Source organism: Condylura cristata, unplaced genomic scaffold, assembly GCF_000260355.1.
Source record: "Condylura cristata isolate star-nosed mole 26May11 unplaced genomic scaffold, ConCri1.0 scaffold00040, whole genome shotgun sequence".
NCBI lineage: Eukaryota > Metazoa > Chordata > Mammalia > Eulipotyphla > Talpidae > Condylura > Condylura cristata.
In genome coordinates this window covers 5,595,788-5,607,593 of record NW_004567141.1, presented here as the reverse complement: position 1 = coordinate 5,607,593, position 11,806 = coordinate 5,595,788, and the positions used below count along the sequence as shown (strand labels likewise).

The following is an 11,806-nucleotide window of genomic DNA, read 5'->3' as shown; positions in this document are numbered from 1 at the left end:
GCGGGCCTGCCGGCCTGGGCCTCGGCGGCGCGCGCCAATTTCCGGATCCGTCTTTGGGCGCTTCCGGTCGTAGTGGAGCCGGTTGAGAGGTAGGTGTGAGTGTGAGGCTGATCGCTGTGCTGCGCGCCGCGGAAGCGTGCTTGCTGAGGTAGGCAGCCCCAGGCCTCGATTTCCCCCTTGCTGGTATGTGTTGTCAAAGTTCCTTTCTTACGGGAAAGACGGGCGAGATGTCTGTGGCGATTTCCCCCATGCGGAGACTGGGAAGGGGGTCATCTGGATTGGTAGCTTATTCGTGGGGGTGCCTGGGGAATCCTGAGGTCTCACGTACCATACACGTCACTGCCTTCAAGCATACTTAGATATTCCCTTCCTGGGTAGGAGAGTTTGCCTATTCTGGCTTTTCAGACGCCCAGAGTTGAGCTCGACGGAGCCTATAGCCCTTTGAGTTTATAAAAGAGACTGATATAGAGAGGGAAGATGACCTCACTAAGACCAGACTGCTAGGGAATTGGGTTTTGCCAGACTCGAGGCCTTCTGGCTCAGGCAACGTTCACTCCATCATTTCATGTTGCAGCTTCATTTCCTCTCTATCTGGGTGATTGCTCTGATAGCACTCTCCATTCAGTCCTACAGAGATGGGTCTTAATTTTCTTCCAGGTCTGTATGCTCAATTATCACGATCCCCCTCTCCCAGGGTATACTACAAGCCTCCAGATGTTAGTCTGTGGAATTCATCAGAGGATGAGTCCTCAATCCTTGCACTGGTAAGCCAGTCTTCCCAACAGCTCTCTCACCATCCACTGTCCTCATGTCTACCTTACTTCTCAATCTGGATTTTGGCAAACCTCCCCCCAAGAAAGCATTAGAGGGGAATGCTAAGCACCGAAATTTTGTCAAAAAGCGGCGACTTTTGGAACGGAGAGGCATTCTGAATAAGAAGAACCAGCCCCCTAACAAGGTGCCTAAGTTGCACTCCGAAGCACCAAAGAAAAAGGAAACTCCTCGAGTGGATGGAGCTTGGAAGGGCCCTCCCCTTGTGAAAAAAAAGAGGACAGCTACTGCTGGCAGTGGGTCAGAACAGTCCCTGGATAAGAAAGCTGTGGTGCCTTGGCTGACCCCTGCCCCTTCACAGAAGGCCACTTCTGTTGTGGCTAGAGTAGATCTGCTAGGAGAATTCCAGAGTGCCCTTCCAAAGATAAAGAAGCCCCCAACTCGTTCCAAGAAAAAGGGACCTCAGAAGAATGTCCCACAGAACTCCACTCAAGCTCCATCAGAGAGTAAATGCTCTGGGACATCCCAGAAGATACCTACTAAGATGGTGGCAATTGACTGCGAGATGGTAGGCACTGGACCCAAGGGGCATGTCAGTTCCTTGGCTAGATGTAGCATCGTTAACTACAATGGAGATGTACTTTATGATGAGTATGTTCGCCCCCCCTGCCACATTGTGGACTACCGGACCAGGTGGAGTGGTATTCGGAAGCAGCACATGGTTAATGCTACACCCTTCAAGGTTGCTCGGAGCCAGGTGAGAGGCACGGGACACTTTGGGAGTAGAGAGGTGGGTGGGTAAAATAATTTTTTACCAAAGGATATCAGCTTGGGAAGGCACCAACGGTGTGTGGCAGGAGGGGTGGAGGAAGTGGAGTGACAGGAGGAAGAAGTCTTCCTGCAGAGACGAAGAGTGGTGAAAATCTGGAAGTTACTTGTAGCTGGTGTGACAGACTTCAAATACGACCAATTCTAAGTTACAAGTTCATTCTGATCTGAGAAACTCTGCCTCGAGAAATAGCAACCACTGATGGGCAGAGCAGCAGGCATGAGTGCCAGGGAGAAAAGACCCAATATGGGAACCCTTTAGAGTTGGGGTGTAGGATTAAGTAAGGGGAGGTGGAGAGCTCAAGCAAGAGGTAGCCTGGGGCAAGTATAAAAGTGTTGGTGGGGGAGGACAGGGCATTGATTGGAGATGGGCATATTTGTGTAACTGGGCCTGTAGTCTGCAATGAAAGGGGGAAAGACATTGGGTCCACTGGGTTCCCATCTCATTCACCGAGCAAAACAAGTATTGTTCTAGTCTTGTGTGGGCAGTGGGGACAGTGGGGAGCACACAAATGAACAGGACAGGAAGGAGAGCTGCTGGGAGTTAAGAGAGAAAGCAGAAAGCCAGGAGACAGGGAGCCTGTTGGTCTCAAGGAGGCCGCCAGAGGGCACCCTTATTCCACTTTGTATTTTGAGCACATTCTTTGCCTTCCTTAGACTGGCTGTTCGGTCAGTTCCTTATATGCCAAGACACTTGGTGGGAGGAGGTTTCCAGAAATGTCTGAATCTTAGAAAGAACTTGGAAAGGAAGAATTGGACATCCTGCGTACCAGGGGTGCAGCTGGGCAGAGCTTTGGGAAAGGCAAAAGATGGGGTGGCTCAGAGACAGCAAACCTGCTTAGCTTTCACAAGGGCTATATGTTGAAGTTAATGTGAAGTAAAAGTGTTGGTGGACAGCAAATTGAAGGTGCAGCGAGGATCAACTAAATACTGTGCTGATTTCCATGACAACGCACTCCCTGTTGCCACACCAGGGTAGGGCACTAAGGTCTGTCTGGCCCCTTCTCATTGGGACCCCATGAACTGATGCCAGGACTGTTGCTGACAACCTGTTTGGAACCCCACTTTGGGAGTGGCCTTTCGAGGCCATGGCTTATTCTTTGGCAGGCCTCGCTTTAGATCCTGAAGTAGTGAGAGGTTATTTGGTTCCAAGACTAATGTGAACAAGGTTCTGAACAGGTAGTAAATGTCCCTTGGTTGTGAGCTAGAGGAGCTGAAGCATGGGACTGACTGTTAAAGCAGCATAGCCTGATCTGTCTCTCTGCAGCCTTCGTCCATGGGTGATTCTTAATCTTCTATATCCTGTAGACCCTTGAAAATCTGATGGAAAACCAGACTTCTCCTCTATGCCTTCCCTGCCTCCCCCCCGCCAGGAACCTATGTCCATCACTCCTTCTATATAATTTGGGGCTTCTGTTACCGGCTAGAGCCCAACTTTTGGCTCTATTTGTGCAGCATGTAATGTACAGCCATAACCATGGTTAAGGGACTTCCAGTGGAAGCCAGAACCCAGCTAGAAGGTTACACGTGCATCTCAAATGTGAGTGAGCCTTGGGACTAAAAACAAACTAACTTGCCATTGAAGTTAAGATCAATGAGAAGATAAGGATCCACTGCCAGTGGAAGTCCAAATGGGCATGCCGTGGAAAATCCTGCTTTCACTTTGCAGGGAGAAGCTGGATTTCAGGTGAAAGTAAATGCATGTGAGAGGGCATTTCCAGCACGAGGGAGGTGGGGCTGTTGGTAAACGGAATCTAGAGGGGGCTGTGGCCACCGTGTACTTTCAGGTGCGGGGCTCCCACTTTGAGTCCTCATCACCACCTCTCCCACACCTGTTTCAGATCCTGAAGCTACTTACAGGGAAGATTGTGGTAGGGCACGCCATCCACAATGACTTCAAAGCCCTTCAGTACTTTCACCCCAAGTCCCTCACCCGCGACACCTCTCACATCCCCCTCCTCAACCGTAAGGCTGAGTGCCCAGAGAATGCCACCATGTCTCTGAAGCGTCTTACCCAGAAGCTACTGAACCGGGACATCCAGGTAATGTCTCCCCAAATCCTACCACACCCCCAACTCAGGCTCTGGAGACTGCCCTTGTTGACCATCCTGTTATATCCAGAATGCCTCTGCTTGTAGGGATCCAGTCAGGCTGCTCTGATGGGAACAGCTTTTCAGCTAGAGGCCCAGTAAATTTCTCCATCAATGCAGAGGGTTAATAATTCCTTTTCTCACATTCTAAAGGGACCTTGGAAGAGGTACCCTTTTAAATATAAATCTCATTAGATTTATGTGGATTTAAAATCCTAATTGAGAAGGAAGCAGATGGAGGTGGAGGTCTATAAGACCACATCATGGATGCAAACACCTCTTGTGTGTTCACTTGCTTGACAGTCAGAGAAGGGGTGGGCTGCCTGACACCCATGTTATACAACAGTAATTAAGAAACGGGACAAGACTCAGAAGAGGGCCTGTCTCTACAGAATGTAGAACAATAGAGCATATACATGTTGCCACACAGAAAGGATTTCAGCAATCAACAGCAATGACTTCCTTAGGAATTGAACCCTGAAATTAGATAAGGAGCGAGGCCCCTCCCCATTTTCCCTTTGCAACAGTAGCCACACTAACTGCTCATGACAGCGTGTGTGAGAAATGAATGGAGTCAGTTGGGAAGGGAAGAAATAGTTTCTGGTAGCTTCATCCTCTTCTCTTATTTGTTCAGGTTGGGAAAAGTGGACATTCCTCTGTAGAAGATGCTCAGGCCACCATGGAGCTGTACAAGTTGGTTGAAGTGGAATGGGAACAGCACCTGGCCCAGAATCCCCCAGAAAACTAGTGGCTATGTGGGCACTAGTGATATGGGGGGCCAGAAGCAGCACCCAGAAGAAGCAGGACAGTAGACCAACGGATAGCTTGAGCAGCTCTGTATTTCGGAAGCCAAAGTTGCTGAGGAGAGAGAGGTTCCACCCCAGACTTAATATCCACTGAAATTTCACTCTGGTGGTGTGTTCTGTGTCTCCTTAAGTGTCCCAGGCGAGGAGGAAGCCTTGGAGACAGACCCCAGCCCCATGTTGTTTACCTCTTCACTGGTGCTAACCAACAAGTCCCAGGGTGTTTTTGCTCCCGTCCAGTTTTTTACTTCCAGGGGCCAAGGCATGATGGGAAATGTGGTTTCCCAAACCAACTTATCACTAGGGTGGCCATATGTCCCATTTTATACCTTTTGTTCTCAAGTAATTAACAGTACCCTTTCACTCTCAAAAGTATGTAGGTTGAATGGTAAATGATAGTCCCCTGCGCATGTGGGTGAGTCTGCACCTAGGCCATAAGAATGTCACTGATCTGCCTTGACCCCAGATCTGCCCCTGGCGAGCTTTCCTTCTTGGGGTTGCAGTGCAGTGGAGGTAAGAGTGTGAACTTGAAAATCAATTTTAGGGAAGCACTGTCTTTCCTAAAGCAATAGAGAATTCATTTAGATCACACTTTTTAGATTAAAAAAGAATTTGAAGTGTTTTTTATTTCTACTTTGCTAAACCAAACCCCTAAATAATTCCCTTGATACATTTTTGTATTGGAAAAACAATTGTGTACTGTTTTTTTGTTTGTTTGTTTTTTTATCTTGACATTAAGTATTGAGTAGCAAGGAATTAGAGGGCTGTAATTCTGTAAGGGGACTCCAGGGTGGCGTGGGTAACACTTTTGGGACCTGTGTTTGTGGGAAATCAAGAGTGCTGATGAGGCCTTTGCGTAGCCCATGTGCTCGGTCGCTTTGGTCTCAGCCCATCAACAAGCACACCTAGAATGAAACCCAAGCCATGCAAACACCCTCACATAGGGTATGACCAGAAGAGTGACTCAGAGAGAGGGCATCCGGGAGGGACAAAGCGGAGGAGGAAGGGTACTTGGTGACGCCAGCCTGGCTGCTCCTGCCAGCTCTTCCTTGGTGCACACCCTCACCTTGGGAAAGTGAGTCACAGGTCTGACCTTATGTCTGGGATCACAGTCTCTATCCTGCTTGAGAGAGTGCCGACTCCATGTAGGCACCAGGAATTGCACCCTCTCGGTGTCTGGTTTGGCCCTAGGAGCCAGCACTGCACTCATGGTTGCCTGTAGGATAAACGTCCCTGCAAGCACACTGGACCTGGGCACCGTTCTGTCGTCAGGTTCCTCACTGCAGGCTCTGCCTGCATTGGCCACTGTTGGTCTCTGAACAAGTTGGTTCCTGTTGAACCCGATGTGTATTGTCCGTGAGACTTCTTTACCTGGCAGAGAAGTGCCAGGCACCCTTCCCTGCCTCTGAGTGGGAATAATGTAGGAAGGCACACCAAAATCAGAACACACAAGCAAGTCTTAATTACACTGTGATCAGCAGCAAGATGTTAACTGGAAAGATGCCATCTAAATTCAGTTTTGAGGGTACCTATTGGCAGAAACAAGCCTGGCTTTGTGTGACTTGGTGAAGCAGCAACCGGCTTTTAGACTCCATTCCTCTCTCCCACTCCCACGTGCTGAAAGAGTCCTGCTCTCAGCCCAGCACGGCAAAGAACCAGATCTTCCTTTCAGTCACCGGGAAGAATCTGGGAGGCCAGAGGACCTTGCAGCTGATTCCTTACACGTGCTCTCACTTCCTGGCCAGCTCAGCTCACCCTGCAAGATTGCCTGAGGAGCCACTGTACTTCACCCCCTCACCTGACCCCCATCCCCCAGGATCCTGATTTCATTCAACCCTGATGGACAAGCCTCATTGGAAAACAGCTTGAATCCCAATTAGCAAGTCCTTTTTTGCCTTAGATCCTTCAGAATGGGGTATACCTGTGACAAGATGCAAGCTCTTCTAATAATTATTCTTTTCATTGCATCATTGTTCTAATGGCCCTGCAGGTGAGAATGGGGAAAGGGAAAGAATGAACACTCTATTCTGCCCAGTGTACTCTTGAATGTCAAACTTCTCAAAGTCAAAGGGGCAGTATATTTTGAAATTTCAGGTGCTAGCAATGTCCCTCCCCTCTCCTTAACCCCTGATCTAGTGGAGGGTCTAAGAAGGAGTCATTTGATTCTTAGTTTAACATGATTACAGCTGACAATAGGAAAGATCAACCTTATTGTAATTCTGAACTTGCCCCAAGGCACATTAGCCAAGTTTAAGTTCAGAGAGACAAAAGCCCAGGTATGCATCTGGGCACATCTGGATAGCCTGCCCCTATGGTCTGTATGTTGCTCATAAGACACTTTGACTTAGCAAGTCCACCAAACAGATGCCAGCATACCAGTGAGTGATACTGGGTTTCAAATTTAATTTTGCCACTTAACTAAATTTGTGATCGTAAGGCACTGCTTGGTGCCTCAATGATTCTAATGTCAAAATCTTGGGATTTAAATGATGGTTGCCGTCATTAATTATGGTGGTAATGGCCTCCCTTCACTGAGCACGTCTCCTTTCGGGCACTGCTAAGCCTTTTAGGTGTGTTGCCACATTCTCAGCTTAGTGGTGGAATCTCATTTAACAGATGAGGAAACTGAGGCCGACAAAAGGTCAGAACTCTTCCCTCTGGCAAGTAGCTGGAGGTTGGCAGTGCTAGTACTCGAGCCTGCCAAGCCGTCTGCTTGAAGTCTCTGCCCTTAACTACTCACTGCCCCGACTCTGCTGCACCTCACAATCCAAGCATCATCTAGTGAGACTTGGAATCCTTCCACTCAAACATAAGCAGCTGCTACGTGCCAGGCATTGTGCGAGGCCCGAGGGAAATGGCATTGTCTGCCTCCAAGTTGCTTACAGCAGTATGAACAACAGAAACCAGTAAACTAATTTCAGTGCTCTGTGGCAGGTGCTGTGCAGACATGAAGTATTTAAAGAAGTGGGGAGGGTGCGGTAAGATCTGTGTTTTAGGTCGATGGTGCTGGCAGCCAAATGGAAGCTGGGTTGGAGAAGGGCCAGGTGAGTTCAATTTGAATAATTTGGGTGGGCAATGATGGATTCAGTGCAGTGGGAAGGTGCACATGAACATTGCCAAGGAGGCAGAAGCAGCAAGACTTGGAGATCAGAACAAGAGATTGAAAGTTTGATTACAGTATTTCTGACTTAACTGTGACTAGGCGTCAGTGGTGCCATTCACCGAGAGAATCTGGTGGGTAGAACCAAGTTTTTTAAGGAAGATAATGGGAATTGATTGAATTGACTAAGCTGCCTGAAGATCCCAAATGGAGATTGGCTAGCCAATAGCTGGGAAAGCTTAGCAGAATGAAAGGGTTCTGGGTCGAGAAACTTCAAGATGAGTATGATAGTGGCAAGCCCTGGGCTGAGATGCGGTCTTCATTTATAAAGGAATGTTAAGAAGGGCAGAGAGCCAAGATCAGAAACTTGGAAACTAGCTGCCTACAAACTACTGGAGGAAGAGATGTCTATCAGACAGGTGGGAGTCATTTGGTTTCCAGGAGGGAAGAGAGAATTATATCAAATACCACAGAGAGGGGCAGAAAGAGAAGAGCAAAGAAAAGGATCTGTCTGTTTAGCACTGTCGGGTCCTTATCGAAACTGGTGAAGGTGAGGGGCACTGCAGAAGCTCAGTTGTGGATTGGAGGCCAGGAAGGAGAGCAGTGGGCTTCCTGATGACGATCAGAACATGAATTTGGGGAACACTGCAAGCTGGCTGTCATGTTTTACCTAGCATCATTCTATAGCTCAAGTAGAGGGGAGCTGGGCCGCTGCCATGGGGTGTGGTCCCAGAGGTGAGCATCTGAAAGAAGATGACAAAGGTGTTAAAGGTTCAGAGGTTACCTGAGAGGCCAAGCTGAGTGTGAGCACTGGAAGCTGCAGGATTAGAAGCAGCTTTACAGCCAAAATTGGATCCTCAGTGACCTGAGATGAACAGGCAGCATTTAAGGAGCAGAAGATGTAATACACGCCTCTGGCCTGTACCTTAAAGAGATGGGGGTAGAGTTTCTAAGAGGGTGACTGAGGCCTCACTAAGAACTGTGAGGAATTCTGACCTCTCCAACTGGGGGCCACTACCTTGGCTGAAGATGTGCCACTATTACCATCAGAAGTGATGTCTGTCTTTCAAATGCCTATCAGTTAAAGGATTAAGAACCAACATACCAATAGAAGATAATAAAATTCTTCCAGCCTTAGCATTGATTTGTCAATAAAGTCATATGTATGTGTTTTGTTTATTGGTACAAGAAATTTTATTGAGCCCTCCCAGCTGGGTGCCAGACACTGAGGTAGGCCAGCAAAATCTGCGTGGACTTCTCTAGTTGGTGAATGGGGTGTTGATAAGTGACATGAAGAGGAGACAGGCAGGTACATGTCTACAAAAGATTTTAGGTAGACTTATTTAGGGAAAACAGCTCTTGAGGTGACATTTGAACAGAGACACGAAAGAAATAAGTCATGTAAATAATGTGGGGGAGAGCATTCCGCAGAAAATGATAGGTGCAAAGATCCTGAGGCAGGAATATGTTTGGTTCGTTCAAGGAGAAGGGAGGCGGCCAGGCTAAGCAGAGGGGAGAGCAGTAGGAGGCAGGGCCAGTGGCCAGGGAGGGACAATTGTAGGCAGGTATCTCGGACTTACAGGCCGCTGTAGGGACTGGGCTTAAATCCCCACTGCAAGGTTTGGAGCAGAGGAGTGGTGTGGACTGCCTTATGACTTAAAGAACTCCCCCTGGCTGCTGTGAGGTACAGAACAAGGAAACAGTCAACTCAGGTTCTAGCTGTAGTCTAGACAAGACATGACGGAGCAGTGGCAGGGTGTGGTGCCACAAGGCACAGGGCAGGTTTTCTATCTGAGAAGATGGAATAAGGGGAGTCTCAGAGCCCTCCTTGACTTTCTCAGGCTTTAATGCTTTTTTGTCATGGGGCAAACCCACACGCCAGCAAGGGGTGGAAGGCAGGAGGCTGGCAGGCTTCCCAGCCCCCAGCGGATCTTTATCTTTACTCTCTCTTTGGGCTTTCTCTGATCTCATCCAATGTCTCTTCATCTTAGCTGTTCTGCGATAGAGGCCCTGCCCTGCCGTCCTGTGTGATGCCACACTTAGAGCTGCAGCTTCCAAGCTCAGCTGTGCACACTTACGCACATTCCAGGTGTCCAGCAGCAGGCATGTGTGCCCCGGGCCATGCTCCCACCTCCCGCATTAGTACAATCAGGCCACAGGTGGTAGCCACAAAGACCAATGGTGTAAAAGCCTGACCAAGCTTCATTTACCCTACACAGGGCAATGGTAAGTGGCCTAATTTGGGGACAGATTAGCTTTATACACACACACACACACACACACACACACACTCGATGTGGTGTGGTTGATTCTGAACAGATCTTTAAATCAATACCAACATCTTTGATCTTCCCATTCTCATTGAAGTTTCTGTATAGCGCTGGGTGGAAGTTGGGGGTAAGCCCCTCAGACATGGGGTAAGAGGTGGAGATTTGCAGCGCACTTTGGACAATTGGGGTCCCATCATCTTTTCCAGACAGAGACTAAATGGGAAAGTGCTCTCCAGTGGGACTGCTGAGGGTCAGGGTTGTGGTGCGTGGGCCTCTTCCCCCCAAGCCCTTGGCCTCGGAGAACTGTGACCTGCTGCTTCTGTCTTCGTTCCAGTCCCCTTAGCTCTTCATCAATCTGCTGTGCTGACTGCCAGCTTTGTTTCTCTTCTTTTTAAAAATGGTTTATTTATTTATGCATACAAGAACTGGGGTACAGGCCAAAAGTGTAGGGGTGAGAGGATTCACCAGAAACAGAGTGGGGAGCAGAACAGGCAGATTGACCAAGTATACTGCCGAGGGGAGCAGCAGGCAGGCAGGTCAGGAGAGGCCTGCTGTGCCGTGTGGGTTGCTCTCTGGCTGGGATAAAACTTGTGCTGCCGTGACTGCCACGGCTTCATAGTGCCATGCTTAATGCCTTGGACCACCAGGGAGTCCCTTGGCTTTGTTTCTTTAATACTTATGGTTTCTACTTAATAAATTTATTCTTTTTTGGAGTCCTTAGAATTTTCTGTGCTCATGGTCATATTGTATATGAATAAAGATGAGTATGATAGTGGCATGGAAGCCCTAATTTTTACCTTTTCCTTAAAAAAAAAAAGCATGTATGACTCTAGTCTCATGTAGGGCCGCCATTAAATCTGCTTTCTTTGAAAATGTGTATATATAACACAAGATATCCAGAGAGGCAGGGTGGTGGGGAGAGGCAGAGAGAATGTATTTTTAAGAGTTTGGTGTGGAAAGACAAGCATGCCTTAATCCTCTTTCACATTCCTTTCTGAAGCGTTGGAAGAGCAGAGCTCTGAAATCAGATAGACCCAGGACCAGGATGGCCCTCGGCAGGCTGTTGCTTGGTGGATGGATGGGTGCCGGCTAGCCCAGCCCCTCCCCACCCCTCCCCTCCCACCAGGCACTGAGCAGAGCTGCACCTGACTTCAGGCCTGCCCCCCCACCCACCCCAAGCAGAGCAGCAGGAGGACTTGGAGGACTGCGAGTCATCTGGCATCCCCAGGCTAGAGGCAGCTTCCCCAAAGGCCTGGCTGTCACCCCCTTCCTCCCTGTGGAATCCTGCTAGGTCACTTCTTTGGAAAGTTTCCATGAGAGGGATCCAAACCATAACTAAAGGAGGAAGAAGGCGGACTGCCTTTGCCCTGGGGAGGGAGACAGGGTCCACACCCAGGACCAGCAGGGACGCAGACAGGTGATACAGCCTGGCAGCTTCAGACCCGAGGCTGGGCTGGCTGCCTTGGGCTGGGCTGCAGAGCTGGTCCACTGAGGGTGGGAAGCTCTCCTGAGGGTGGGAAGGCAGAGGAGCTGGGGTGGGAGCAAAGGGGCCCACCCTAAGGAAAGGATAGTGTTCTGTGGCCTCCCTACCCCTCGCTCCAGAACAGGGACTGCTTTCTCTCAGCCTTGGAGCCAGTTGTCTAGGGCTCTTGGGAGCACAGCACTGGGGGCAGGGACCTTATGAGGGACTTGGTGCCCATAGAGACTACAATGCCAGACAGCATCAGCACCAGGAAGGCCCACCCTCTGGTGTCCCAGGCTCGGGATGGCTCCCTCTCTAGGCCAGTTTCTGCAAATTCCGTGGGTCTGTGGGTAAACTGACTAATGAAAAATCCAGATCTCAGAAACCTGGAACCCTGTGGTGACTATCCCAGAGTGCCTGGCACTTGGGGGTGGGGGGAGGCATGAGCCCATGGTGAGGAGGTAGCAACTTTGAAATACAGG

At 49.2% G+C, this 11,806-nt stretch overlaps 1 protein-coding gene across 2 annotated transcripts; it reads left to right on the top strand.

The window, feature by feature from the left end:
• Positions 1-27: 27 nt before the first annotated feature.
• Positions 28-5,134, top strand: ISG20L2 (interferon stimulated exonuclease gene 20kDa-like 2). 2 transcript variants are annotated; one of them, XM_004693654.2, is made up of 4 exons: positions 28-89; positions 658-1,528; positions 3,441-3,641; positions 4,324-5,134. In XM_004693654.2, exons 2-4 carry the CDS (start codon positions 809-811, stop codon positions 4,435-4,437), a joined length of 1,035 nt encoding a protein of 344 aa, XP_004693711.1. In that variant the 5' UTR covers positions 28-89; positions 658-808; the 3' UTR covers positions 4,438-5,134. The 2 variants fall into 2 exon arrangements, with proteins under 2 accessions (XP_004693711.1, XP_012588689.1); XM_012733235.1 differs by having other exon boundaries at positions 87-148.
• Positions 5,135-11,806: the final 6,672 nt, after the last annotated feature.